The sequence below is a fragment of the Ochotona princeps genome, chromosome 4 (assembly GCF_030435755.1).
Source record: "Ochotona princeps isolate mOchPri1 chromosome 4, mOchPri1.hap1, whole genome shotgun sequence".
Lineage (NCBI taxonomy): Eukaryota > Metazoa > Chordata > Mammalia > Lagomorpha > Ochotonidae > Ochotona > Ochotona princeps.
In genome coordinates, this window is record NC_080835.1 from 39,247,835 (window position 1) to 39,274,929 (window position 27,095).

Consider the following 27,095-nt stretch of genomic DNA (forward strand, 5'->3'; position numbering starts at 1 on the left):
AAGCAGTGGAGAATGGCCCAAGGCTTTGGGTACCTGTATCCATGTGGGAGACCTGAAAGAACCTCCTGGTTTCTGGCTTCAGACTGGCACAACTGCAGCCATTGCAACCATTTGGGAAGTGAATCAATAGATAGGAGATTTCTATGTGTCTTCTTTTTTTAATTTTACATTTCATGATAATTACATAGTTGATCAGGATGAAAGGTATTGAGGATTAGGGATAAATGGGTAAAATCATTATTTCCATTCTGCTAATTTCTTTTTGTTTCTGGGAGAAGGGCAGAGATAAAGGGGAAAGCCACACTCCGCTTCCCAAATGTCCTAGTGCCCAGGGATGGGGAAACACCACCTGATATCAACCAGGGTCCTGATGTATGCATGTTCCGAGGTTTCTGCCTGGTTGGTTTTATAGTTCTGAAATGCTGTCGGTTTCACCGATCCAAGGATGATGCAGCCCTCCCAATGTCCACTGGCTGACATGGTCAACCTCAAGTCTCCATTCATCCAGATCCTTGCTGTCATCATTTGGCTGGGGTACTCATCCAATATGCTCTGTTCTCCTTCTGCTATGGTACCAAATGGGTCTGAATCCATTGCTCCACCTTTTTCACTGAGGAGGACTTATTCTTGCAGGTGGGCCAAGAGACCCAGGCCAAGTCACCCGGACCCCCCTGGATCTCCTAGCCCCAGGGCTCACAAACCCAGCATCCACCTTGCAGGTGGGCCAAGAGACCCGGGCCAGGCGACCCGAGCCCCACTAGATCCCCCGCCGCTGGGACTCACAAACTCAGCCACCGCTGTTGCAGGTGGGATGGGCCCGGGCCAGGTACCTGAGCCCTGCCAGATTCCCCACCTCTGGGGTTCATGAACCCAGCCACCCCCGTTGCAGTTGGGCCCAAGGGCTTGAGCATGGCAACCCAAACCCCACCAGATCCCCCACCCATGGGGCTCACAAATCTAGCACCCACTTCTCAGGCTGGGCCAAGAGACCTGGGCCAGGCAACTCCAGCTCTGCCAGCTCTCCCCACCCGTGGAGTGCACAAACCTGGCATCCCCTTGCTGATAGGCCCAAGAGTCTGTGTGTCTTTTGCTTCCTCTCAGTAACTCTGCCTTTCAAATAAATAAATAAATAAATAAATAAATAAATAAATAAAATGTATTTTATTTTAATTTGAAAGGCATAGTTAAACAGAGGGAGGGACAGAGTTACCTTCCATCTGCTGGTAGGTATCAATAGCATTCCCAGATAGACACAACAGCCTGGGCTGGGCCACTTGAAAGCCAGGAGTCAGGAACTTCTTTCAGGTCTCCTGCATGGCATGGGCCTAAATTCTTAGGCCTTTTTCTGCTGACTTCCCAGGCAGTTGGCAAGGAGTAGAATTGGAAGTGGAGTGGCTGGGACAGGAACCTGCACTTACACAGTATGTTGGCATCACAGGCTGTGGCTTAATCCTCAGAGCCATAATAATGCCCCCATCCCATTACATTTTGAACCAGATAAACCACTTCAGTTTTGCTAAACTCATTCCAAAACAGGAAATTGTAACCTGTGTTTTAGGGAACAAAGCAAAAGTCTGTTAGCTCTGTATGAAGAAATATGTGCTCTGATTACCTAGGAATTACACAGTAAAGAACGAAATTGTATAATCAATTCTAAAATAGTCTCCTTCCTACACTTTCACTCCCATCCCAGAGCACCTTTCTCACCCCTGAGAAAAGGGAAGATAATATGATGTGAGATATAATTGTGTGGGTTGATACCACGATGTTTTTCACTACAGGTTATTGAATTTATAGTGGCTTAAGCATTGAAGGCATCTGTATTTATTTGGCAGTTGAGGGTTTAGAGTGCAGTACTGTGGCCGAGGTATATTACCAAGGACCCAGACTTGCCATCCTTCCTGTCCTGCTAGTTTCCATGTGTCAGCATGTAATCACAGATGTGACATAGTAATCCTTACCCCACTATTAATGTCCTCATTAGCCTCTCCATCAAGAATGACTGGGCCAAGGGCAAGAGTTTTCTTTCCTGCAGACCCCACTCTTATCTGAGAAAGTAAAACTTGCCAAATAGCCTCCAGTAGGGCTTAGTTCTCTTGGCTGCTGTTGAGTCATATACAGCAGTGGAATCTGGAAAAGCAAACACCCTAGAGTTTCTTGCTTTTACATTAGGAAGCAACAAAGACAAAGAGGGCTGTGAAAATCTTGTGTGATTTTTGCCACAGGGAATGGAGCACAGTGTGGCCCTAGATTTCTTTGGTGGATACAGAAAGGAAGCAGCAGGCTGATGGGGAAGGGATATGGGACAGTATTTATGCTCTGCATAGTCTTACCCGGCTCTGAGAGCTGAGTGTATGGACAAGAAATGATTTAAATGAACAAATGTCTAATGTGGGTGTTTTATTCTTGTGTTTTCTGCTGTCGGAGTCAGCACTGGAATGACCCAGCCAAATTATGCAGAACATGAATGGTGCTATTAACAACCTTTACCAAGGACAAGTTACTCATTTATATAATTGTGCCTTTTTTGAGTTTTAGTTTTATAATAGTGCAATGTTCTTTGGTATTTTCACTCATCTAGAGTTAGGAGTGCCTTTATGTTGCGTTGATGAGTAGGGAGAGGAAGTTTGAGGACAAATCCTCGGTATTTGTTGCCATTTCCTTTTCTGTCTGGCTGCATGTCGTGATTATCTCACTCTCTTTTCACACGTTCAGTGCACGAGTATAGCCGTGTCTCGGAAGTGGCTGGCTTTGGGCAGTTCTGGAGGAGGACTCCATCTTATTCAGAAAGAAGGCTGGAAACACAGGCTGCTGCTTTCACATAGGGTAAGACTAAGGGCAGCCCTGTCACACACCATTCAGGGTTTCTGGGAGAAGTGCACACTTCTCCTTGCAGTGTAAATGATCGTTTGGGGTAGAAGAATGGAAAACTGAAGAGTTAGAAACTTTCCTTTTGTGCTCTAGGAAGGTGCAATTTCTCAGGTCGCCTGTTGTTTACATGATGATGATTATGTTGCTGTGGCCACCAGGTGAGAAACTTTTAAATTAAATGCAATTTGATGAACAGAAGTTTTAGGGTGATCAGTGATTCCTGCTTGCCTATGACTGTGTCGATGTTGTTGATGAAATTCCTGTGCTCAGGGAACCTCTCCTTGTGCAGTAACCCAGGATGGACAGCTGATCACCTTAAGTGATTGTGCAAAGGTGCTCACTTGAGGCACTGACATTGTAAAGACTTTGTTAGAGAAAGCGGAACAGAGTTAACATTCAAGTTCTGTTACAAAGGTCTAGTGGATAAAGCAAGACAATCTTACCTTAGCTCTTTACTTCCTTTTTTCTGAAGAGCAGGAATTTGCATATGTGCTTTATATAGTTGATACTATGATGCAACTAAATTTTACCTTTTTCACCTTTGTCAAAAACTTGTCAATTCTCAGTCAAGGCCTTGTAGTTGTTTGGGAGTTAAATCAAGAGCGTCGCGGGAAACCAGAACGCATTTATGTGTCTTCAGAACACAAGGGCCGGAAAGTTACAGCGCTCTGTTGGGACACAGCTCTTCTTAGAGTGTTTATAGGTGATCACGTGGGGAAAGTTTCTGCCATCAAACTCAACACTTCCAAACAAGGAAAGGTGAGAACCAGTCCAGTCTTTACGTGTATGCTTACATGTAAGGTGTAGTATTGTGAAGCTTTCAATGAAAGCATGTGAATTTATCTAGTGTAGTTCTCAGGAGGGGGACTGATCCGGAGCCAAGTCTACAGGTTATTTTTTTTTCCCACATTAATATTATTATTATTATTTTTTTCTGTATCCGGGGTAAGGGGAGAGATAAATGGAGAAGCCCCACCCAGCCTCCCACCCATCCCAGGCAGGTTATTTTTTTATTGAAGATTTATTAATTTATTTGAACAACAGTTTACACAGAGAGAATGAGAGCCAGGGGGAGAGGGAGGGAGGTCTTCCATCCATTGGTTTACTCCTTAAAATGGCTGCAATGGCCAGGACTGAACCTGACCAAAATATTGCAATAGAAAATGGAAAATTATGAAAGTTAGCTTACAGGTGCCATTCTGTAGCAGAATCAAGCTGAAACGCACTCCAGTATGTTGTACAGACAAATGAGTCCCCTTAAAACCTGCCCTCTCGGGGGCTGGCATTGTGGAGCAGCAGGTAAAGCCACCTCCTGCGACACTAGTATCACATATGGACACTGGTTTGAGAGCTGGCTGCTCTGCTGTGCCAGAGTGCTGAACTCTGGATACATTATTTAAAGATTGTTTAGTTTGTTTATTTGAAAGGCAGAGTTACGGAGATGAGAGGGGGATTGAGAGGATGGATGGTGGTAGGGAAAGAAAAAGAGAAAGAGAGAGAATCTTATCTCTTGGTTGATTCTCCAAATGTCTTCAATGCCCAGGCCTGCACCAGTCTGAAGCCAGGAGTCTAGAACACCATACAAATTTCCCACATGGATATCAGGGGAAATAGCTTTTCCCAGGTACCTTAGCAGGGAACTGGATCAAAAGTGGAGAAACTGAGACTTCAGGTATCACTCATATGGAACACCAGCATTGCAGGCAGCAGCTTGATCTACTCTGTCATGATGCCAGCCTCTTGGCTAAATTATTTGAATGCAAACATTAATTTATTCCGACCTTGTCATCAGTATCCATTAAAGTTATTATTTATTACCATACGTGTGTGTGTGTGTGTGTATGTATCAGTTAGAGACAAAGAGATCTTCAATCAACTGGTTCAGCCTCAAATGGATGCAATGGCTAGAGCTGGTCCAAAACTGGGTGCCAGAAATTTCTTCCACCTGGATGCAGAGTCCCAAAATGTTGAGCAGTCCTCTCCTGCTTTCCCAGGCCATATGCAAGGAGCTGGATCAGAAGTGGAGAACAGCTGGGACTAGAACTGGCACCCATTTGGGATGCTGATGCTGCAGGCATATAGTGTTACCAGCTGTGCCACTGTGCCCCTCCTGATATGTTTTTGACCTGGAATAAAATTGCTACCTTACATATAATGTCTTTTTCCCAAAGTACTATTTAATGGTGGAAAATTCTCTGCCGTGTCCCAAAACTTGCTTTTTCACTCAGTACTGTCAGATTAGATCATCACAAGGAGAGCATTACTTTTCTCCTGTGGTTATGTGGCAAGTTATGTCATAAAACTTTTGAGGGAAACTGTGATGCCCTAATAAGAAAATTAAATTTTAACCTGTGTAAAAATTTGATTTTGCTATTCAAGTTGCTTTTATTCAGACGATAAAGAGGAAGAGGTTATGTGTATGTATTGTAAGATAAAATATACTTTATTTCCTTCTCATGTCCCTTTTAGGGAGCTGCTTCCTTTGTGATATTTCCTGTTCAGACAATAACAACAGTAGACTCCAGTGTTGTCCAGTTAGATTACTTGGATGGAAGACTTCTTATATCTTCACTTACTCGATCCTTCTTATGTGACACTGAGAGGTAAATTGACTAACCATGAATCAACAGAAATATATATCATGAATCCAAATGTACCTTTTTCACATAGGGTGTAGCCAGAGTTAGAAGACAGAAACAGAGAACTTGCTGCAAAAGCAACATCTTTTAGGTTTACCCATTGTCTGTTAGCTGGACTGCAATTTTCAGGGATGGTACAATAATTTAAAAATTCATTTGTACTGAAAAGTTTTTTTTGTTTGTTTCTACCTTTGTTTTCTTCCAACAAGTAGCATTTAAGAAAAAAAAAAAAGATGTCGGGATTCCTAATAATTAACCAAAATGATAAAAATTTGCTTCTCTTGCTGCCCATTGTGCATTTTTTATCAGTACTGGGAATGAACAAGGTCAGTATTGTGACTAGAGCGAAGAGCCGTGCTATAATAGGACGTTGGATAGTAGAACCTGAGGCTATGTTGTCATGTTCTAGTTCTGCCTCCCCTCAAACCTTGCTGAAGGTCATTTGCCCTGGCTAGAATATAGTGATAGCTTCAGGATTAACAAAAATCATGGATATGAAAATACTTAACGCTGCCTGTCACAATTTTTTTTTTAATTTTTAAGATTTAATTATTTATCTATTTTTTTTATTAGGGTAAAAAGTTATAAGGGCTGAAGGGAATATTGAGGAGAAGCCCCACCCAGTCTCCTACCCACCCCAGGTCCCATGCTGTCACATACTTTTTGAAAACAAAGAAAGCATTCATGAGTATAGACGAAGAAAATGAGTTGACTACATTTTCCACTCAAGCATTTATTGTGCCCTTCTAGATTTTTAGCACCGAGGCACAAGGGCAGATGTAAATCAGATAAGAAATATATTTTATTTTCCAAATAAGGAAAATAAGTATTAAGGCCCTTACTTCTTTTCTTACTCTGTATGTGTTTCAAAGCACTTTCATATTGTGTTCTCACAATAAAGCAAATGCTATATTTTATTTGCAAAGTAAATAAATAGAAGAATATTTGTGGGATTAATCTGAGGTCATGTAGTAAACTCATTCTAGTGAGGGTATTAGGTTACTCTCCAGTAGAAGAGATGGAGTTTATGGAGCACTGGCCATGTGTTCAGCTCTTTCTGGGGGCCAGATGCTGTCCTATACACTATTGCATTCAACTCAAAAGGAATAAAAAATGCCCTTTGTCCTGTAAAGTCATCATCTACTGTTCAAGTAGACATCGTTGATGTATCTAATGTGGTAAGTACTGTGAAATCATCCCTTCAGAAGCTTGTGGTTCCTATGGGAGTTAGGACAGTTCTCAGAGCGAAAGTGATGGAGGTAAGTCACGAAGCATAGAGAGCAGGAGTTTTTAGGAAGAGACCTCCTGCTCCTCCTCCCTGTGACTTTCTATGTTCCCATCCCATGTGCCCAAATCTTTGGTACGTCTAACTCAGGTAATTCGAAAGTAACAGGTTTTAGAAGACGTGGTATTTTGAGGGAAGAGTAAGGAGTTTCTGGGATGTTTGTGCTGAGGGAGTGATTGGAAGGCAAGATTAGAGAGAGAGATGAGTAGTGTGTCCAGAAGACTAGCAGTGCTAAGATGGGATGGCACTCATTCTTAGATTTGCAAAGGGCAGTCTTCTTGATTCTAAGTGTTGATCTTGTACCCAGTCACATGGCTTACTTCTTTTATTAGTTTGTGTTTAGTTTTGGATTATGTTGGACAACCTCTGTATGATAGTATCATGTACATATATTGACATGTTATTGCTTAAAAAATAGATTGTCTTAGTTTTTTTTAAAGAGCCTTCACATAACTCTGAGCCCCTTATTCTGAGGATAATAAACTGAACATTTACATGTCACAGAGATAGCTAATGGCAAAACAGAGCCAGAGCCCTATCCTGACCCTTCCGTTCTATGGTTCTTGCCAGTAGATTGCTAATGTGAATGAGGGAGAGGACATTGCAAGTGGGTTCTTAATGCCTGGCCGAGTTTTAAAGCTGATTTTGTTTGTCTGTCTGTTTTGACCCCCCTCTTTTTTTAAAATTACATTTCATTTCATGACACCGTTTCATAGGCTTTAGAGTTCCCCCAACCCTTTCCCATACCCTCCCCCGCCCTATGGTGGATTACTCCACCTGATTGCAGTATTACAGTTCAAATCCAGTCATGATTTGTTTTGAACCCTTTTGTAACTAAGCATGCTTTCTTCTCCTTTCTGGATGTTAGAGAAAAGTTTTGGAAAATTGGAAACAAGGAAAGAGATGGAGAATTTGGAGCCTGTTTTTTCCCTGGAAGATGTTCCGGGAGCCAGCAACCTCTCATCTATTGCGCGCGGCCTGGCTCCAGGATGTGGGAAGTGAACTTCGATGGGGAAGTGATGAGCACACATCAGTTCAAGAAACTGCTCTCGTTGCCACCTCTCCCTGTGATCACGCTCAGGTGTGACTTTTTGGAGTGGTTGGAATTATTTGAGGAATTTGTATGGAGGGGTTGGGCGACAATCTTTGCTATTCTGTATGTCTTGAACATTTTTAAGAGTGCAGTAGAATCTTTATGAAAAGACTTGGTGAAACCAAAACAGTGTCTTATCAATTGTCCTTCCTATAATGGGTGAACCAAATAAGGGCAGGTTCAGTTTGGCTTTTGATGTTGTTTTGGAGGCAAGAGTTTCCTGCTCTTGAGAAAAGTCTTTTAGGCTGTGATTCAATCCTTAATGGCTGTGTTTACTTCCCAGATCAGAACCTCAGTACGATCACACACTTGGCTCTTCCCAGTCTTTGTCTTTCCCCAGACTCTTGCATCTTAGGTAAGTTTCTCCTTTGATCCTCAAAATAAAATGGACACTTAGCTCTTTCTCCTCATTTTCTGTCTAGAAGCAGATTTTATTTTTTAAGATTTAATTGTTTATTTGACGCAGAAAATGACAAAAAATGAGACAAAGAGCAAGATCCTATACCCACTGGTTCATTCATCAAAGGCTGCAAGGGCTAGGGCTGATCCTGGCTGCAAGCAGAAATCTGAAATCCCATCTGGGTCCCCCAAGCACTCAGGCCTTGTTTTAGCAGGGAACTAGATCAGAAGTGAAACTATAGGGACTTGAACCTGCACTCTGCTATAACATGTCAGCAATTCAGGCAATGTTTTAACTGGTTGTGGTACAATGCTGGCCCCTAGAAACAGTTTTGTCTTTTTTTTTTTAAAGATTTTTTTTATTATTATTGGAAAGCCGGATATACAGAGAGGAGGAGAGACAGAGAGGAAGATCTTCCATCCGATGTTTCACTCCCCAAGTGAGCCGCAATGGGCTGATGTGCGCCAATCTGATGCCGGGACCAGGAACCTCTTCCAGGTCTCCCACACGGGTGCAGGGTCCCAATGCATTGGGCCGTCCTCAACTGCTTTCCCAGGCCACAAGCAGGGAGCTGGATGGGAAGTGGAGCTGGCGGGATTAGAACCGGCTCCCATATGGGATCCCGGGGCATTCAAGGTGAGGACTTTAGCCGCTCGGCCACGCCGCTGGGCCCCCTAGAAACAGTTTTTTAAGATTGTTTTGCATTAACTTAGTTTTGAAAAGTTATGAAATCACTGTATTACCTGAGGTGTTTTTTAATATAAGAAGAAGGAAAAGATCTTGGGGATATACTTCTCCCTCCAAGCCATTTGGACAGTTTATAATTGTCAGGGAACTTCTGTCACTTGTAAGTAAAGTTATGTGTTCTCCTACCTGGTAGAATGCTACAGTGGAAAGCAAGTCCCAGACTGAAACCATCACACAGAAAGAGAAGCACGTTTATTAGCTAACAGGCACAAAAATGTTGTAGAACTTGTTCTTGTAAGCTTGATGAAATTCCAACTATCTGCCCTTTAGGGATTCTGGTAAGCACTATGAGTGGAAGCTCTGCTCCAGGCTCTTCAGCCTGTTCTAGTATCAGGGTTCAGCTAACTCCCTAGTTGGCAAAAACTACTATTACGTAGAAGTCCAGAGTGCCACGCTAAAGGTTGTCAGCTGCTGGACTTGCCTTGTTCCGAGAGAAGGGATGCTGGTTTATGATTTCCAGCCAACTTGTGTGTCTTGAAATCTACTTATTTCACCAAGGAAAAATGTTTATAATACCCTGGAGCTAACTAATACGATCTTGAATTCAGCTCTGAAGAATGTCAAGGGTTGTTAAAGGGTATATTGAAATGTGAACTTTTTTTTTTTAAAGATTTATTTATTTTTATTACAAAGTCAGATATACAGAGAGGAGGAGAGACAGAGGAGGATCTTCCGTCTGATGATTCACTTCCCAAGTGAGCACAATGGCCGGTGCTATGCTGATCCAAAGCCGGGAACCTGGAACTTCTTCCAGGTCTCCCACACTCAGGTTCAGGGTCCCAAGGCTTTGGGTCATCCTCGACTGCTTTCCCAGGCCACAAGCAGAGAGCTGGATGGGAAGTGGAGCTGCTGGGATTAGAACCAGCACCCAAATGGGATCCTGGTGCGTTCAAGGCGAGGACTTTAGCTGCTAGGCCATGATGCTGCCGGGCCTGAAATGTGAACTCTTATTGGGTTCTTTCAAAGGAGAACTGCTCAGAGAATATGATTTTTAACAAATAGTTGGCAGGAGGATAGGTGTTTAGCACGATGGTTGGGATGTTGGTTACAATGACTGCATCTGACTCCAAGTAGCTGAGTTCCATGCTTGGCCCCACCTCCTGATTCCATTTCTGGCAATGTGAACCTTGGGAAATTCAAGTAATTGAGTTTATTTTCTTTCCTTCTTTAATTTTTTTTTTTAATCGTTGGCATTCTTTTTTTTTTTTTTTTAATATTTTATTATTATTACTGGAAAGCTGGATATACAGAGAGGAGGAGAGACAGAGAGGAAGATCTTCCATCTGATGTTTCACTCCCCAAGTGAGCCGCAATGGGCCGGTGCTGCGCCGATCCGAAGCCGGGAACCAGGAACCTCTTCCGGGTCTCCCACGCGGGTGCAGTGTCCCAAAGCTTTGGGCCGTCCTCAACTGCTTTCCCAGGCCACAAGCAGAGAGTTGGATGGGAAGTGGAGCTGCTGGGATTAGAACTGGTGCCCATATGGGATCCCGGGGCGTTCAAGGCGAGGACTTTAGCAGCTAGGCCACGCCGCCGGGCCCTCCTTTAATTTTTTTAAAAGAGACATTTTTATTTGACAATATTAGTAGCAGAACAAGGAGGAGAGAAAGAAATATGAGAAGTCTGCTAGTTTATTTTCTGAATGCCTAGAATAGCTAGGGCTGGAATTCCAGCTGAGTCTCCCACATGGACTGGCAGGAACCCAAGCACTTGCTGTGTTCTCAGATTTATTAGCAATATACTGGATTGGAAGCAGTAGATCCAGCATTTTAAAATGGGGTGAGTGTATCCCAAGCAATGGTTCAGTCCGCTGTGCCCAGTGCCAGCCCCCAAGTGATTGGATTCCTGCCACACACATGGGAAACATGGGTTGAGTTCCCAGCTCCAGCTCATGGCTTCTGCCTCAGCTGCTGCAGACAGCTGTAGGCCTGTGGGCAGTGAGCATACGGGAATTCGATGATATTTATACTTGTGTTACCTCTAAACAGTAAGCTCCCTGGAAGTTTTGTGTTTCGGCCTGCTGTGTGGCACATGACAGACACTGAAGTATTTGTTCGCTATGGTGTGACGTGGGGTGTGAAGAGGTCATAATTAGTAGTATGTTTTCTAATAACTGGACCAAGTGTATTTGGATCTCCTGATAGTTATTTTGTAGAGTTTAGCTGTTTAAAACTCCTTTTATATGTCTCAAGCATGGCAAACAAAGCCCCTCCTGGTTCTGCCTACTCCCATCCTAAACAGTAATAACTATGGAATCTTGGCTGCTTCATCCAGCAGGCTTGCTCTATTGTCACATTCATGTGTTATGAGTTTCCTTCTTAGCTCAAAAATGTCAACTTCTTTACTAGGGACACAGTGCCAGATACATAAAAAGCTTTTAAATACTAGGTAACTTAACAAAGATTAAAAAGAAAAAACGCGGGGGGTGGGAGAAGATAAAGCATGAGTAGGAGAGCTGCTTGATTCTATTTACCTCTGTTAATTTTTTCCCTGCTTCTACCCTTGTGTCTGTTGTTACTTCTACTATCCACCCACAGATCTCACAAGGTTACGTCGGTCTATACCAGATTTTATTTCTTTTTGGGTACACTAGTATCACTTTCTGTTCCTTAATTTTTTTGAAAGACACTTTACAGAAGTTTATTTATTTTTCTGAGTTGGGTAAGTAAGCAATGAGCTATGCCCCATTACAGATTCACTACTGAAGGGGGCCAGGCCTAACCCAGGAACCCAGAACTCCTTCTGTGTCTCCCATTGGGTGACAGGGACCCAACTGCTTGAACTGCCTTCTCCCTGGGGCAACATTAGCAGGAAGCTGGAATCAGGAGGTGAACCAGGACTGAAACCCAGTCACTTCCATATGGGATGTGAGTGTCCCAAGTGGCTGCTTAAATGCTACACCACATACCTACCACCTATCCCTAACTTTCTGAACAAGGCTGTTAGGTACATTTCTCTTTATTATCAATGAAGGGACAAGTGGATAGAAATGTATGAATTGCAAATATTCATTCTTGTCTAGCTCCCACACTCCCATTTAATCTAAGTTGCTATTTCTTTTCTTTTCTTTTTAAAAATTTATTTTTATTGGAAAGTCAGATTTACAGAGAGGAGAGACAGAAAGATCTTTCCATCCGTTGGTTCACTCCCCAAGTGGCCGCAATGGCCAGAGCTGCCCAGGCGGAGCCAGGAGCTTCCTCCAGGTCTCCCACACAGGTGCAGGGTCTCAAGACTTTGGGCTGTTCTCTACTGCTTTCCAAGGCCACAAGCAGGGAGTTGGAAGGGAAGTAAAGCAGCCGCGACACTAACCGGCACCCATATGGGATCCTGGTGGATGTAAGGTGTGGATCTAGCCACTGAGGCTGCTGCACCAAGCCCTGAAGCTGCTGTTTCTAAGAAATGTTCAGAACTGAGTATCCAGTATAATTCTTAAAACATGAGCTTGTATCCCTTAACTCAATGAGTCTGATACCTTGTATTTTGTGCTCTGGATCTTGAAGATAACCTTCCTTGTTTTGTTTCCTTTGGACTAGAATTCTGACCATTTCTTTCATCTTGTGGCAAAGATGACTCCCCTGAAAGGGCAATGATTTCATCTTTCAGATTGACAAAATGGTTAGTCTATGTGAGGACCCAGATCCTATTAAATACTCTCTTTCGTTTTTATAACCATATTAAACTCCCCCTCACCACCACCTTGTTTTTAAGATTTATGTATTTATTTGAAAGGTTGAGTTACAGAAAAGAAAGAGAAATTCGCTTCCATTGGTTGATTTACTCTCCAGATGGCATCAATGGCCTGGACTGGAGCAAGCCAAAGCCTGGCACCAAAAAGTTCCAGTGGGTGGCAAGGGCTTGTGCACTTCAGCCATCTTCCGCTGCTTTCCCAGGCATATTAGCAGGGAGTTGGATCAGAAGTGGAGCAAGTGGGACTCAAATCAGTGTGCTGTCATAGACAGTGGCTATACTAAGGCATCACAATGCTGGCCATACCATGTGAAACTCTTAGAGACATAAAGTATATAGTACTCTTGGACACATAAAAAAGGTATGGTCTGGGCCCGGCGGCGTGGCCTAGCAGCTAAAGTCCTTGCCTTGAACGCCCCGGGATCCCATATGGGCACCGGTTCTAATCCCAGCAGCTCCACTTCCCATCCAGCTCCCTGCTTGTGGCCTGGGAAAGCAGTCGAGGATGGCCCAAAGCTTTGGGACCCTGCACCTCAGTGGAAGACCTGGAAGAGGTTCCTGGTTCCCGGCTTCAGATCGGCGCAGCACTGGCCGTTGCGGCTCACTTGGGGAGTGAAACATCGGATGGAAGATCTTCCTCTCTGTCTCTCCTCCTCTCTGTATATCCGGCTTTCCAATAATAACAATAAATCTTTAAAAAAGAAAAGTATGGTCCAGTTTTGGGGCCAGCATGATGGATTAACTGGCTGGTCCTGCACTTGCAAGTGCCAGCATCCCATATGTGTGCCAGTTCATGTCCCTTTTGCTCCACTTCCAGTCCAGCTTTGCTTGTGGCTTGGGAAAGCAACAGAAGATGGTCCAAGCTTCCACATGGGAGACCCAAAAGAGGCTCCTGGCTCCTGGCTTCAGTTTGGCTCTGCTCTGGCCCTTGTGGCCATTGGGAACCAGCAGATGGAAGGTCTTTCTCTCTGTAGAGGATAGTCCAAAGCCTTGAGACCCTGCACCCGCGTGGGAGACCAGGAAGAGGCTTCGGGCCCTTAGCTTCAGATCGGCACAAGCTCTGGCCATTGTGGCTGCTTGGGTAGTGACTCATTGGATGGAATATCTTCCTGTCTCTCCTCTCTGTATATCTGACTTTCCAATTAAAAAAAAAAAAGCTGTGGTACATAGTTGAATGAGAGTTCTCATCCTTTTGTGACTGTACAACTAAAGACATTTAAACATTTCCATTTGTACCAGTGGCTTATTAGAGAAGTGAAGGGTGGCAATATTTTAGTCCTTGCTTCAAATACATGCCTTTTGTGTCACATATTGTTTATCCTGTTTATCAAACAAAAAGTGGTGTAAGCTTTTCTTTCTGCAGATACTAGCCTTTTCTTTATCTAGGAGATAATTAATGTGTATGTCTGATTTTCTCAGTTTGTAGCATTTCGCTGGTTGCTGGTATAAACAGGAAGGAGGTGTTAGAAATTGATTGGCTGGATATTATTAGGTGTTTTTGTTTTTTTTTTTTTTTTGCATGATCTGATTGTATTTAACAGGTAATGGGAGGAATTCTGTGTCCCAACAAACCCTAAATCTCTTGGTTTCTTGCAGTGAGCATTGTGTGCTGACCTGGACAGAAAGAGGAATTTATATTTTCATTCCTCAGAATGTTCAAGTTCTTCTTTGGAGTGAAGTCAGAGGTAACTATATTTTCCTTCCTATGCAACTCATGCTTGTGAAAGATTCAGTTATTATAGGAGGAGTCTCTTCCACTGTAATAAGTTGAAAAATAAGATGTATGAGCATTTCTTCTAAAGTTTAAGATGTATGTTTTCAATGGTAAGGTTCTCAAACATGTATTTGTAAGTTTGTATTCAGGTATTTATTTTTATGGGTAATTTTAAGTACAATTTCCATTTATTTCTAGTGACTGTTACCAAAAAAATAGGTTAATATGTTTTAAAAATTGTATTTATTTTCATTTTGTTTGTAAGATAGAGAAATAGAAAGACAGAAATGATCTTCTATCTGTTTCTGCACTTCTCAGATGCTCTCAACAGTGAGAGTCAGGCCACACTGAGGTCAGGAGCCCTGCACTCAGTCTGAGTCGCCCACATAGATGGCAGGGACCCAGCAACTTAAGTTATTTTGAGCTGGCCCCTGGGGTGTACAGTTAGCAGGAACTGAGTGGAAGAGGAAGAGCTAGGACTCAAAGCAGGAATTCTGACACAGCATGTGAGTATCTCCAGTGGCAGCTCAATCACAACATCAAAGGTCCACCCCAAATGGGTTAATTGTTATCACTGTGAGATGTTTTGCTTTGATTCCTGTTTTGCATCTCAATGATTTCGGGTTCAGAAATCCTCATAGGAGGGCCTGGTGCAGTAGCTTAGTGGCTGCAGTCCTTGCCTTGCATGCTCAGGATCCCATATTGGCACCGGTTCTAATCCCAGCAGCCCCACTTGCTATTCAGCTCCCTGTTTGTAGCCTGGAAAGCAGTGGAAGATGGCCCAAAGGCTTGGGACCCTGCACCCATGCGGGAGACGCACAAGAGCTCCTGGCTCCTGGCTTCCGATCAGCACAGCTCCAGCCACTGCAGCTGCTTGGGAGCGAATCATCAGATGAAGGATCTTCCTCTCTGTATATATGCCTTTCCAATAAAAATAAGTAAATCTTAAAAAAAAAACCTACCCCCTTCCATGTGTTTAAAGCAAAATCCTCATAGGAACAAAGTCTGTTATGTGTGATCAGAACAGAGCATATTTATATTCTTTTGGATGAAACCATGGGGGTGGGAATTAGCTCTTTTTGTGTTGCTACACAGTAGAGAATATATGCTGACCGTGTGGATTATTTTTTCTACTTCATATGCAAAAATAGAAAGAAGCCACTTTCTCTGATCTGATTGTTACTGATTTCTCAGGGGCTAGGCTATCTCTTGAAATTTGTTGACAGATGTTTCATTGTGATGTACATAGTGTGTTAAAAATCCGTTCATTGAACATTGGATTTGAACTATCAGAAATGATGTAGTCTGACTTCTAGTGTAGATTGCCCTCTTTTAAGATTTCAGTTCCTTTTCACAGAGAATCTCATTTTCAGGGGCCAGAGCTGTGATTCAATAGGTAAAGGTGCCGCCTGCGGTGGCAGCATTCCATGTGGATACTGGTTGGAGTCTTGGCTGCTCCGTTTCTTTTTTTTTTAACATATTTTTATTGCATTTCATTTTTTTAATTAATTACATTGCATTATGTGATACATTTTTTATGCACTGGAATTCCCCCCCCCCACCCTCCCCACACCCTCCCCCCGCGGCGGATTGCTCCACCTTGTTGCATTTCCATAGTTCAAATTCAGTTGACATTCTTTCATTGGAGGTATTTACCATGCATAAAGTCCAGCATCTTATTGTCCTGGTAAGTTCAATGGTTTCTTGGTGAGACCATCTCTGGTCTGAAGGTAGGGCTGCTCCGTTTCTGATCCACCTCCATGTTAATGTGTCTGGAAAAGCATTAGAAGATGGCTCAACTGCTTGGATCCATGCAGGAAGGAGAAAACTCCAGCTGCTGGCTTTGGAACAGCCAGGCTCTGGTCATTGCTGTTATTTGGAGAGTGAATCAGTGGATAGAAGATGTCTCTGTATCTCTTTCAATGTCTTCCCCTCTCCTTTTTTTTTGTAACACTGCCTTTCAAATAAACTTTCAAAAAAGAAAGAGAAAATTGCTGGGCCCAGCTCTAGCTGAGTTCGGAGCTTGAGAAGGGTGAGTGGAGTCAGCGATAAGAAAAGACACAGACACTGTCACTTGGTACCTTCTTGCTGCAGCTCAAGAAGAAGCTGTCCTTTTTATTTACTCAGACACATCACAAGCCTCTGCACAATTGTTTGATTGTTCTATTTGTTCATGACTAAGTGGGTATGCACAGATGTTTGATTATTTTATTTTTCATTTCATGGTCAACTAGGTGCTCTTAAAGATAATTCTGTAAGTTACTATAATCAGTTTCTTTAAAGCAAGTCGTTATTCATTCTTCTGAAGTAGCCATTAGGTGACAGCCAGAACTCCAAGGACAAAGCACAGATGGTTGCCTGCTAGTCAGTAAAACATTCCTACTACATTTATTTTCACAACTTATCTATCACTTAGTGGGAGAAATACAACAAAAGAGAGAAAAAAACATAAAGATCCAAGACAAAAAATTTCAAACATTAAATCCCCCTACAACTGTAGGCTCTACAACCTCATAAACGGCTGAAACAACTACATTTTCTATGCTCTAAAGAGTTGCAAGGACAGGCTAACCTTTAAGGTCACAGTAACTATTTTTTGCCATAGCAGTTTCTGCTCATATTCCCATCACTTCCATTAGTTTGTAAAATTCTTATCAAGCCATTTTCCAGAAGGCATGCTGTATGTCTGGCCCAGATTTCAGGGCACTGGGTAGGCACACAATAAGGTGTCCAGAAAACAGCATGGGTTTAATTGTACTCCTGTGCACAAAGACCCACGCATCAAGACATTATCAATAACATTAACTCCCAAGCTCACGTTGGTTGTAAAAGCCATCTCCCACAGCCAAACAATGCCTCAATAGATTGCAGAATTCTTAGTGTGGTGGTTGAGTGTCCATGCAAAAAGGAGGTGCGACTGCATCAAGGTGGTCAGAGAGAAATCCGCTGGGCCCTGCCAAACAGGGGAGCTGTTCTCTTCACACCTTTCTGTCATCCACACCTACTGCATGGACCCCAGCAGAAAATAGCATTTTTAAACATAGGATTTTATTTCATCTAAAATAGATTTTAAAAATTTTATTAGCAAACAGAAGAGTCCTATCTCCTAACCTACTTCCCAAATGCCTGTAGTGGGCAGCCTGCAGGAGCTGAGCCTGGGAGCTTGGAGCTCAGTCCAGTTCTCACAATGGCTTGAGTCATCAGTGATGCCTCCCAGAGTTGACAGGAAGCTAGAATCAGACACTGGACCTGCCGTCAAACCAAGCACTCTGTTGTAGGTTGTGGATATTCTAACTGTCTTCATAACCATTATACCAATTGACCATTCTGCAGGTAGGATTCTAGATCAGAGATGTGACTCCTCCAAATTTTTTATTCTTGATCTTTTTAGTATGATATTATGATTTCTTCATTGAATTGCAGTGACAAAGATGGAATTCACTCAAGTCAAATACTGTAAATGAACGAGTTTATGGGAATAACTTCAATCCTTGGAAAAATTGAAAAAGGAGTATTAATATTCTGTGTATTCACCTGTATGGTTTTTGTAGATCTTCAGGATGTGGCTGTCTGCAAGAATGAGCTGTTCTGTTTGCACCTCAGTGGGAGAGTCTCCCATCTCTCGCTGTTGTCTGTGGAGCGCTGTGTGGAACGACTACTGCGGAGAGGCTTGTGGAACCTGGCTGCTCGCACGTGCTGTCTTTTCCAAAATTCTCTCATTGCCAGCAGGGTGAGTCAGAGCTATCCATGTAAACCATGGGTTCGTAAAACCTTGCCAAGGGCGTGAGGGAAGATGCTCTTCTATTTGCCCTTTCCACATGACATACAGATGCAGCAGTGCCTCCCCAAAGGAAGCATGACAGGTGTGTCTTGAGGTTGGTGGAGGGTAAGAAGGAGGAGATGTTTTCTATTAAAACCAAAATACCAAATTTACCCACACATTGGCTTGAATTTTAGAACTCATTTTTAATGTTTGTGTGGTTATTCTTAATTAACTTGTTAATTCTAACATAATTGTTATTATGTATTTCCCTAGTTTTTTAAACTTTTTTAAAGCCCCAGTGAAGTTTTATTTTCTGTGTTAGACTTCTTTCAGTATGTTGACCATTTAGACATAGATTTAATTACAAACAATAAGCTATTCCATTGGAATTTTCTTATCCTTTTATCAGACAAGAAAAAGTTTGACGATAGATAAATTAGAGCATTTGAAATCTCAGCTGGACCTTGCATCCTGTAGTGATCTGATTTCTCAGCTGGAAGAATTAATGCTAAGATTTGAACCTTTGGATTCTGCTTGCAGCAGTCGAAGAAGTTCCATTTCATCACATGTAAGTGTTCCATCTCTACATTTTTGTTGATTTGAAAGTCAGAGAAGAGTGAGACAGGGAGAGATCTTCCATCTGATGATTCACTCCCCAGATAACTGCAACGTACAGGGTGAGGCTGGAACTCAATCCTGGTCTCCCATGTGGATGGCAAGGACCAAGTACTTGAGCCATCTTCTGCTGCCTCCTAAGATATGCAGTAGCAAGGGGCTGGAATTAGATGCAGAGTCAGGGCGTGGGCCCAGGCACTCTTACATGGGATGCAGGTGTTTGAAGCAGCATTTTCTGTTTTTTAAGACTTACTTATTTTTATTTTAAAGTCAGATATACAAAGATGAGGAGAGACAGAGAGGAAGATCTTCCATCCGATGATGGTTCACTCCCCAAATGGCCTCAACTACCAGAGCTGAGCCAATCCGAAGCCAGGAGCCAGAAGCTTCTTCCGGGTCTCCCACGTGGGTACAGGATCCCAAGGCTTTAGGCCGTCCTCCACTGCTTTCCCAGGCCATAGGCAGGAAGCTGGATGGGAAGCGGGGCCACCGAGATTAGAACCAGCGCCATATGGGATCATGATGTGTGCAAGGTGAGGACTTTAGCTGCTAGGCTATTGCACTGGGCTCCGAAGCAGCATCTTAACTCCTGTGCCAAATGCCTGCCCTAGTTTTTTTGCTTCTAAAAGGGTTGTGTTATAGAGTAATATTTTTCCACTTCAGGTTGTATTCATTTATCACTAGGACCTCAAAATGTGTCTTCTATTTTATCTGGTCCATTCTTGGGGGGGACCAGGATTAGATTGCTATATGAAGGCGTTGTTCATGTGTGTCTTAGCAATACATCAGGTTTTGTCTTTGTAGTTTGTACAGCCTCCAGCATAAGTTAATGTTAGTCCAAGGACTTTATTTTAGATGCTTCTCACAACTCAGGGTTATCTCATTTGATCTCCATCAGCACCACTGTGTGTTAGGAAAGCAAGCTGGATCAACATGGCAGCATCTGCTGGGAGCACATGCAAGTCACCCAGCTGTCCAGCATCAAAGTGCTGCTCATCAGTTTGTTCTCATGAGGCTTGTGTGTTTTCCTTGATTTACTACTTTAGCGTCTTTCTCTAAAAAAGCTGTACTGTATTACAAAGGAAAGTTTTACTTTGAAATTTTAAAATCCATTTTTAGGAAAGTTTCAGCATATTGGACTCTGGTATTTATCGTGTCATTAGCAGTAGAAGAGGCAGTCAGTCAGATGAAGACTCCTGCTCCCTTCACAGCCAAACCCTGTCAGAAGATGAGAGACTGAAAGAATTCACCTCACCTCAGGAGGAGGAGCGGCCAGACCTGTGCAGTGGCCCACAGGGACATGAAGGTGATGACTGTGGGGGTGGCTCACGTGAAAGGATTATTCTCTGTGAGTGTTTGTTCCCAGGGTTGACTTGCGCGTAAGTTTTAAGCAAGTTGTTGATCCCTTTTCACATTCTGATGCAGTTTCCATCCAGATCTGTAAATCTGCTCACCACCGGAAGAGTGGGTTTCTGTTACCCTCCCCATTCCTGCCCCCCATATTGGAACTAACATGGAGAAAATGTCGAATTTTGATCATACGTCAAAATGCTGGAAAGTTTAAGATAGAAGTAGACAGATTTTATCTTGACTAGCCAAATCAGTTTTGGGGTCCAGTAGGCCAAGGAAGAGAGCTCCCTGTGTTATGTGACCCAGCCATCCTGTGCATCGTGTGAACCTGTGTTCTGCCCATTTGTTTCTGAGTTAGTTGTGATTTTGGTACTGCACTCTTCATTTCCTTTGGTTTGTTCATTTCAGAATTCCTTTAAAGGTTAAAAACTGTCCATGTGATTAGTTTTTGTTTCTCTTCCCCTGATTCCATTCATTAGACAATGTTTTTCATGTTCCAGTGATGTTTGATACAGATAAGAATGAAACTTTTCTCCCCTTCGGCATTCCATTGTCATTTCGTTCTCCATCTCCTCTTGTGTCTCTTCAGGCTGTCAAAGAAAGGTAAACCAATTAGCCTTTCACTTAATTTCATTTTGTATTTTATTTATGTTGTCACCTTAGGATTTTCTTTGCTGAGGATTGAGATACCGTAAATAGAAAAGGAAAGTTTTGGAGTTGTTTCTCCTATCCCCTGTGAAAGTTCACTGTTTCTCGGAGAGCCTGAGCACTGTGACCTCATTTCCACCTGGAGGCATTCAGCTTCCTTGTGCAGCTGAGGCTTGAAGTTGACACAGATGTAAATGTTCTCCCCCTTCCGAACAGAACCAAAATTTTTAAATCTGTTTTTTCTTCATCTGTGTTGGGAATAGCCTGTTTATTTCATTGTTTCTTGGTCTTTCTGCCTCTGGGCTCAGAATTGAAGAGTTTTTGGTATGATTTTCATTCTCCTCTTCAAGACTGACATTTGAGTTTGAGAGAGAGGACTTTGCATCACTTCTGAACTGCTTATCTGAGTTTTATTGCACAGAAGCTTTGCTCTTAAGCAGGGTTGTATTGTGTCCACTGGGTGCTGAATTTGATGAAGAAATTCTTTGTTATTCTCTGCTCAGGGTGGGGCTGATGATCACATGAGTTGACAGAAACATTATAGACATAACTAAAGTGGAAGGAATTTTCTTCAGCTTTGAATCATTGATTTCTCGGGGCAATTTAGTAAATGAAGGGACTCATTATATTTCACTTGGGCTTTATGTGAAGTATGTGATTAATTGGAGAAGCTGCTGTAAATAGAATATTTCCTTTTATTCAGTTGTGCTTCATTAAGCTGCCTTTTTAGGGCTGATAGGAACAGAAAAATAGCAAGTACTAATTTTTTCATTCCTGACAGTAATGAGATTTTTTTTTCATGTGAGCGTTTTGCTATTTGCTTTGCAGTGTTTCTACGTTTGTGCGTAAAACTACTGAGAAGATTGGCACCCTTCACACCAGCCCTGAGCTGAAAGTGAGACCTGAACCCAGGGCTGAGGAACAGTCATGTGAAGAGGATGTGAGTTCCGTTTCCTGTCCCAAGGAAGAAGACACTGAGTAAGCTCTTGTGTTAATCCTGGGTGAGGTCTAGAGGAGTCAGCTGTCAGTCGGAAGAAAGCCATGGATGGTGATCTAGTGAAGGGACATGCATGACCCCGCTCACCGAAGCTTGTTTGTGCAGCTCAGAAAAAAGCCGTGGATCTCACAGTCTTGAAAAACAGTGCGTCAATCCATAACACATCTATTAAGACAAAGAGCACCTTAGGACAAGTTTGATACCTTTCTCCATTGTTCCCATGCACAGCCTCTACATCCTATAACTGCTTCAAATTTCTGGGATGTTAGAGGACTACAAGATTACAGTTTTTATAAGATGAAGAGTTGTCCTGTCGCTGCTTTTGACTAGCATGCGATTGTGTGACACTCTGTGACCTTCAAGATACAGAATATACTGCTGCTTGATGGATTTAAAAAGGGAATATTGGAATGGGTGAAGATACTGAGCAAGAAAGGGGGCTCTTTAGGCAATGAGGAAAGCAGTCAAACCGTTAGTGCTGGTGTCTTGTCGTGTACCTTTCTAAGACATGCTGGTGGCCTAGTCCTTGTGCAGCACAGTGAAGCAGGGCCCTTGGTCTGATGGAGTGTGAAGGATGTTGTTCATCTGTGCTCTGCCTTATCTTGGTTCAGGGGTTTTGGGCAGTAGAACCAACCCTCAGCCAGCAGTTGTCCAGGTGTTGGGAGAGACCCACACTCAGGCGCAGTCAGATAAAATAAAGGGTGTGTTATCCTCAGGACAAGTTAGTGAAGCCAAATGTTCATAGAGAATAGCACAGGTTCTCCGGTCCTGCCAGAGAGGTGTGTTTTCCGACACCTCACTGTCTTTCTTCCTGCTGAAGCATATCTTTCACCTGGAGCATTCTGCCTTTTTCTTTTTTTTTCAGTGATATAAATACCACCTCCACAGAAAAATCTTCTCTTGATTGCCTAGTCGGAGTAATTACTCCTGGCAGGGGCTTTTCCCTCACCCACCTCCCTCCCACTCCATCCGTCTCCATCCTATTTTGTGGTCAACATGGTTCTGCAACTCTCTCACTTTTGTAACATTAATAAACAAATAAACCTAAAAAAAAAAAAAGAAGAAGAAAGAAAAGAGTAATCACTCCTCTCTCCTGCTGTAATGGGATGCTTGGGAGGTGCTGCCCTTTCCTAAGTCAGCCTTCTGTGTTTTGTGTTACTTTGTGGTTTGCATGCCTTTCTTCCTAATGAGAGCTTGCTCTGACTTGAGCTTTCTCACCGTGGGCCCATGGACTGCTTTGCAGTCTCCTCTGTCTGTCTCTGGCAGCATAATACAATCCCAGTACAATTTAGCAGGTGCTTAGATATCTTTGTCTCGATCCACTGTAACTCTTGTGAATTTTGCTCTTACTTCTCACCCTCTTCTAGGGAAGAAAAAGAGGTACCTAGTCAGCCTCCTGAAGAAGACATGTTCCACGCGCTCGAAGCAGCCACAGCGGCAGCCATGTGAGTCCAAATGAGCAATTTTCATAATGAATGGGGAGAAGACTTTCTGAGATCAGCAGTAATGGTCCCGAGAATTAGTAAAATAATGGACTGTTAATGCTGTCTTGTCAGCTTGCTGAGATAATCGTTACTTTAAGGGTTGAAAGGTAACATTCCAGATGAGTGTACCATGTTGGTTAGATTAATGTTTAATATTAAACATACGCTTCATACTTGTCTATTTTATATAGGAGCCAGCTGCAGGACCCCCTGGTTTTGTTTGAGCCCAAATCTCTGGGAGTGGTTTTACAGGAGTGGCTTTCAGAGTTAGAAAACACATTTGCTACGAAGGACTTCTCGGGTGTTGCAGATGCTGGCAATTCATCCGTGACATTGAACCAGGACGTGCCACAGCCGACTGAGTCAGAAAAGAGAGTACTGGACGAAGATAATGCAGAAGAACAAGGGGACTCTTTTGGTCATGAAGAAGCAGCTGCTCAGGTGGAATGTGAGTCTGTGCATCATCTGGAGGAGCCACAGGATGGCTTGTTCCAAGTGCACGCGCCCTGCTCCATACCCCACACTCTTCAGCAAGACCTGGCTGAGTTGACAACGTTGTGTTTGGAACTGAATGTACTGAATTCCAGGCTCCGAAGCCCAAGTGGGCCTGAGGATCGTAACCTGTGGCAGTGCTCTCCTGAACATTCTCTGGCTTGTCACTTCCTGAAGAAGTATTTTTTTCTCTTGGACTTGAAAAGAGCAAAGGAGAGCATCAAGCTTAGTTATGCCAACACCCCTTGTGTTTGGGATACTTTTATTACAGGACTGAAAGGTAATGATCAGAACGCTGTTATCAAGGATAGAATTCAGTACAGAAGATAGTTAACATAGAAAATTGCCTCTGTTTTGGTTAACTCCTCGTTCTGTTTTCTATTCATTTTTTATTGTAAATATTTTTTCTTTTCTTTTTTTTAGATTTATTTATTTTTTGTTGGAAAGGCAGATATACAGAGAGGAGGAGAGACAGAGAGGAAGACCTTCAATTTGATGATTCACTCCTCAAGTGACCGCAACGGCTGAAGTTGATCCGATCCAAAGCTAGGAGCCAGGAACTTCCTCCAGGTCTTCCACACGGGTGCAGGGTCCCAAGGCTTTGGGTTGTCCTCGACTACTTTCCCAGGCCACAAGCAGGGAGCTGAATGGGAAGCAGGGCGGCCAGGATTAGAACCGGTGTCCATATGGGATCCCGGCACATGCAAGGCGAGGACTTTAACTGCTAGGCTATTGCACCAGGCCCATAAATATTTTTTTAAAACATTAGTTTAATTTGCAAACTGTATTATAAGCGAATTAAAATTATTTTTCTCATAATCACATTCAGAAAATTATATAACAGTGTTGTAGTAGTAGGGATTAAAAGTAGAATGCTTTATAAGTGCAGATAAATAAAAACTTATCTATCTTACTAAGACAGAAATATAGGGCTTGGCATGATGGCCTGGTGGCTAAGTCCTCTACTCGCAAGAGCCAGGATCCCAAATGGGCGCCAGTTCATGTCCTCGCTGCTCCACTTCCCTTCCAGCTCCCTGCTTATGGCCTGGGAAAGTGGTGAAGGATGGCCCAAAGCCTTGGGACCCTGCACCTGTGTGGGAGACTCAGAAGAGACTCCTGGCTGCTGGCTTCGGATTGGCTCAGCTGCAGCCATTGTGATCACTTAAAGTGAACCAGCAAACGGAAAATCTTCCTGTTCCTTCTCTCTGTAAATCTGCCTTTCCAATAAAAATAAATTAAAATATCAAAAGAAAATGAATGATAGTTCATTTCTCAGTATCCCTAGTGATTTGCTGCTAGGACTGGCTCTATATGTGCAGACTAGTGATGACTATTTTCAAACATTGAGTGCTTAATTGCGTGCCAGGTAAATGCTTTTCAGGCATCATCTCCTTCTATGCTTGTAACTGTCTTGAGTGCATGCTATCCCATTTTATAGATGGGGAAACTGAAGCACTGCAAAGTAACAATAGTTGAATAAACTTAATTGCTGTAATGAATACCTTCTGTGGCAATAACTCAGGTAGAGGTTTACTTCTCGCTCATAATACCCGGACCGGGTGTCGCAAGTCAGTGGCAGCTCTCTCTCATGTGGTAGACAGTTCAGCATCCCAAGTTCTTGTCATTATTTTAAGCTCTGTCCTCCCTGTGGGCTGTGGTTGAGGCTGGGTAATTGCGTCCAGGGGAAAGCATGTGGACATGTGTCTTAGAGGTCTACCTGGTAGCAGCTTTCTTGCCTTCCCTTACATTCCGATGGTAAGAATTTTATCACAATGCCCGTAACTGCAAAGGGGACTGGGAATTGTAATCTGTGGAGGGCCAGAAGGAAGAGAACAAATATGAATAGTTTGATATTTGCCCCAGAGACTTTAGTGCACAGCCTTCTGGGTCTGCTTTGGACTTGAGTGCAGGTCGCAGAAAGCACCCTCTCGACTACTGCTGTCATCCCATGTTTCTGAAGAGGCAGACTTTCTTTTTCTTTTTAGTTACATATTTGAAAGGTAGAGCATCAGAGTGAGAGAGAGAGGGAGGCACACACACACACACACACATGTACACCTACCCACCCCCCCCCACACACACACACATACACCCTTCCATCTTCCATCTGCTGATTTACTCCCCAAAAGGTCTACCTCAACTGCCAAGACTGGGCCAGACTGAAGCCAAGAGCCAAGAATTCCACCTAGATCTCCTGCCTGGGTGGATGGGGCCCAAGCACTCAGGCCAGCATCTTCTGTCTTCACAGATGCTTTAACTGGAAGGTTGGTTGGAAGTGGAGCAGCTGGGACTCAACCTGCACTCTGATATGAAATGCTAGAGTTTTGAGCATCAGCATAACCTAAATTTTCTTACTTCAAAATTTTGTTTAAGTGACAGATGCCATGTTTCCAATTGTTGATTTAGACTGATGCAAGCATTTTACTCAGTGCTAAAAGCAAATAACCACAGATGGAGAAACATTTTCATGTTCTGTGTAGTTTCAGTTCTTCAATTCTTGCAGCAGTTAAAAACATAAGAAATGATTTTTGGTGTCTGAGTTGTGATTTATTTGAATGTGAAATAGCAAACAAATTATTTATTTTCAAATCAGTGCAAATGTGTGACATTACCTACTGTAAATGTGTCTTTATGATCACACACAACCCTGATCACAGGAGAATAACAAAGTCTCCATCAGCCTAAGTGGTGGTTGTTACTTGTTACCTGTGCTACCAAGAGCAAGTGTGGTGGGCATTTTGAGGTGATGTAGCCATTTGCTTGAGTCTAGGTGGATAGTCTAGCTTAGAGCTGACCCAGTCATAAAACTTCCCTCTACCCCTCCTGCTCTAAATGATGGTCTCCTCTGAATTCTTTAGGTACTTATTGCCTGAAATAATCAGATGAGAAACAGTGAGACTGGAACCAAAAGTGATTTTACGAAACTTTATTTGTTTGTGTTTATTTAAAGCGAGAATAACAAAGAATGAGATTCTTAATCCACAGTACATCCCCCAAGTATCTGCTACAGCTGGGGCTGAACTGGGCCAAGCTGGGAGCTCTGTGTGGTGGGGCTGACCTGGGCCAAGCTGGGAGCTCTGTGTGGTGGGGCTGACCTGGGCCAAGCTAGGAGCTCTGTGTGGTTTTCGGATGTGGGTTAAGGGCCGCAGCCGCTTCAGCCATCGGCTGTTGCCTCCCAGGATGTACATCAGCAGGAGTTGAATCAAGTGAAGTAAGCAGGACCCAAAGCAAAAGCCTCCATACGGCTGCTAGTGTTCCATACAGTAACTTGACCCACTGTGCCACGACACATACGCTGGCAATGTTTTTAAAA

At 43.0% G+C, this 27,095-nt stretch overlaps 1 protein-coding gene across 2 annotated transcripts in view; it reads left to right on the top strand.

Moving 5' to 3' along the window:
- The window catches only part of HPS5 (HPS5 biogenesis of lysosomal organelles complex 2 subunit 2), a 51,044-nt gene that overhangs the window by 12,385 nt on the left and 11,564 nt on the right, over positions 1 to 27,095 (top strand). Inside the window, exons 4-17 of one of the 2 annotated variants that reach the window (XM_058663272.1) lie at positions 2,716 to 2,826; positions 2,965 to 3,029; positions 3,438 to 3,630; positions 5,341 to 5,474; positions 7,664 to 7,876; positions 8,172 to 8,243; positions 14,316 to 14,404; positions 17,985 to 18,163; positions 18,606 to 18,764; positions 19,931 to 20,117; positions 20,641 to 20,764; positions 21,638 to 21,787; positions 23,174 to 23,251; positions 23,482 to 24,062. In XM_058663272.1, coding sequence (XP_058519255.1) covers positions 2,716 to 2,826; positions 2,965 to 3,029; positions 3,438 to 3,630; positions 5,341 to 5,474; positions 7,664 to 7,876; positions 8,172 to 8,243; positions 14,316 to 14,404; positions 17,985 to 18,163; positions 18,606 to 18,764; positions 19,931 to 20,117; positions 20,641 to 20,764; positions 21,638 to 21,787; positions 23,174 to 23,251; positions 23,482 to 24,062 — 2,335 coding nt within the window. The remainder of the gene's footprint in view (positions 1 to 2,715; positions 2,827 to 2,964; positions 3,030 to 3,437; positions 3,631 to 5,340; positions 5,475 to 7,663; positions 7,877 to 8,171; positions 8,244 to 14,315; positions 14,405 to 17,984; positions 18,164 to 18,605; positions 18,765 to 19,930; positions 20,118 to 20,640; positions 20,765 to 21,637; positions 21,788 to 23,173; positions 23,252 to 23,481; positions 24,063 to 27,095) is intronic. The other variant, XM_058663273.1, reaches the window with a different exon arrangement.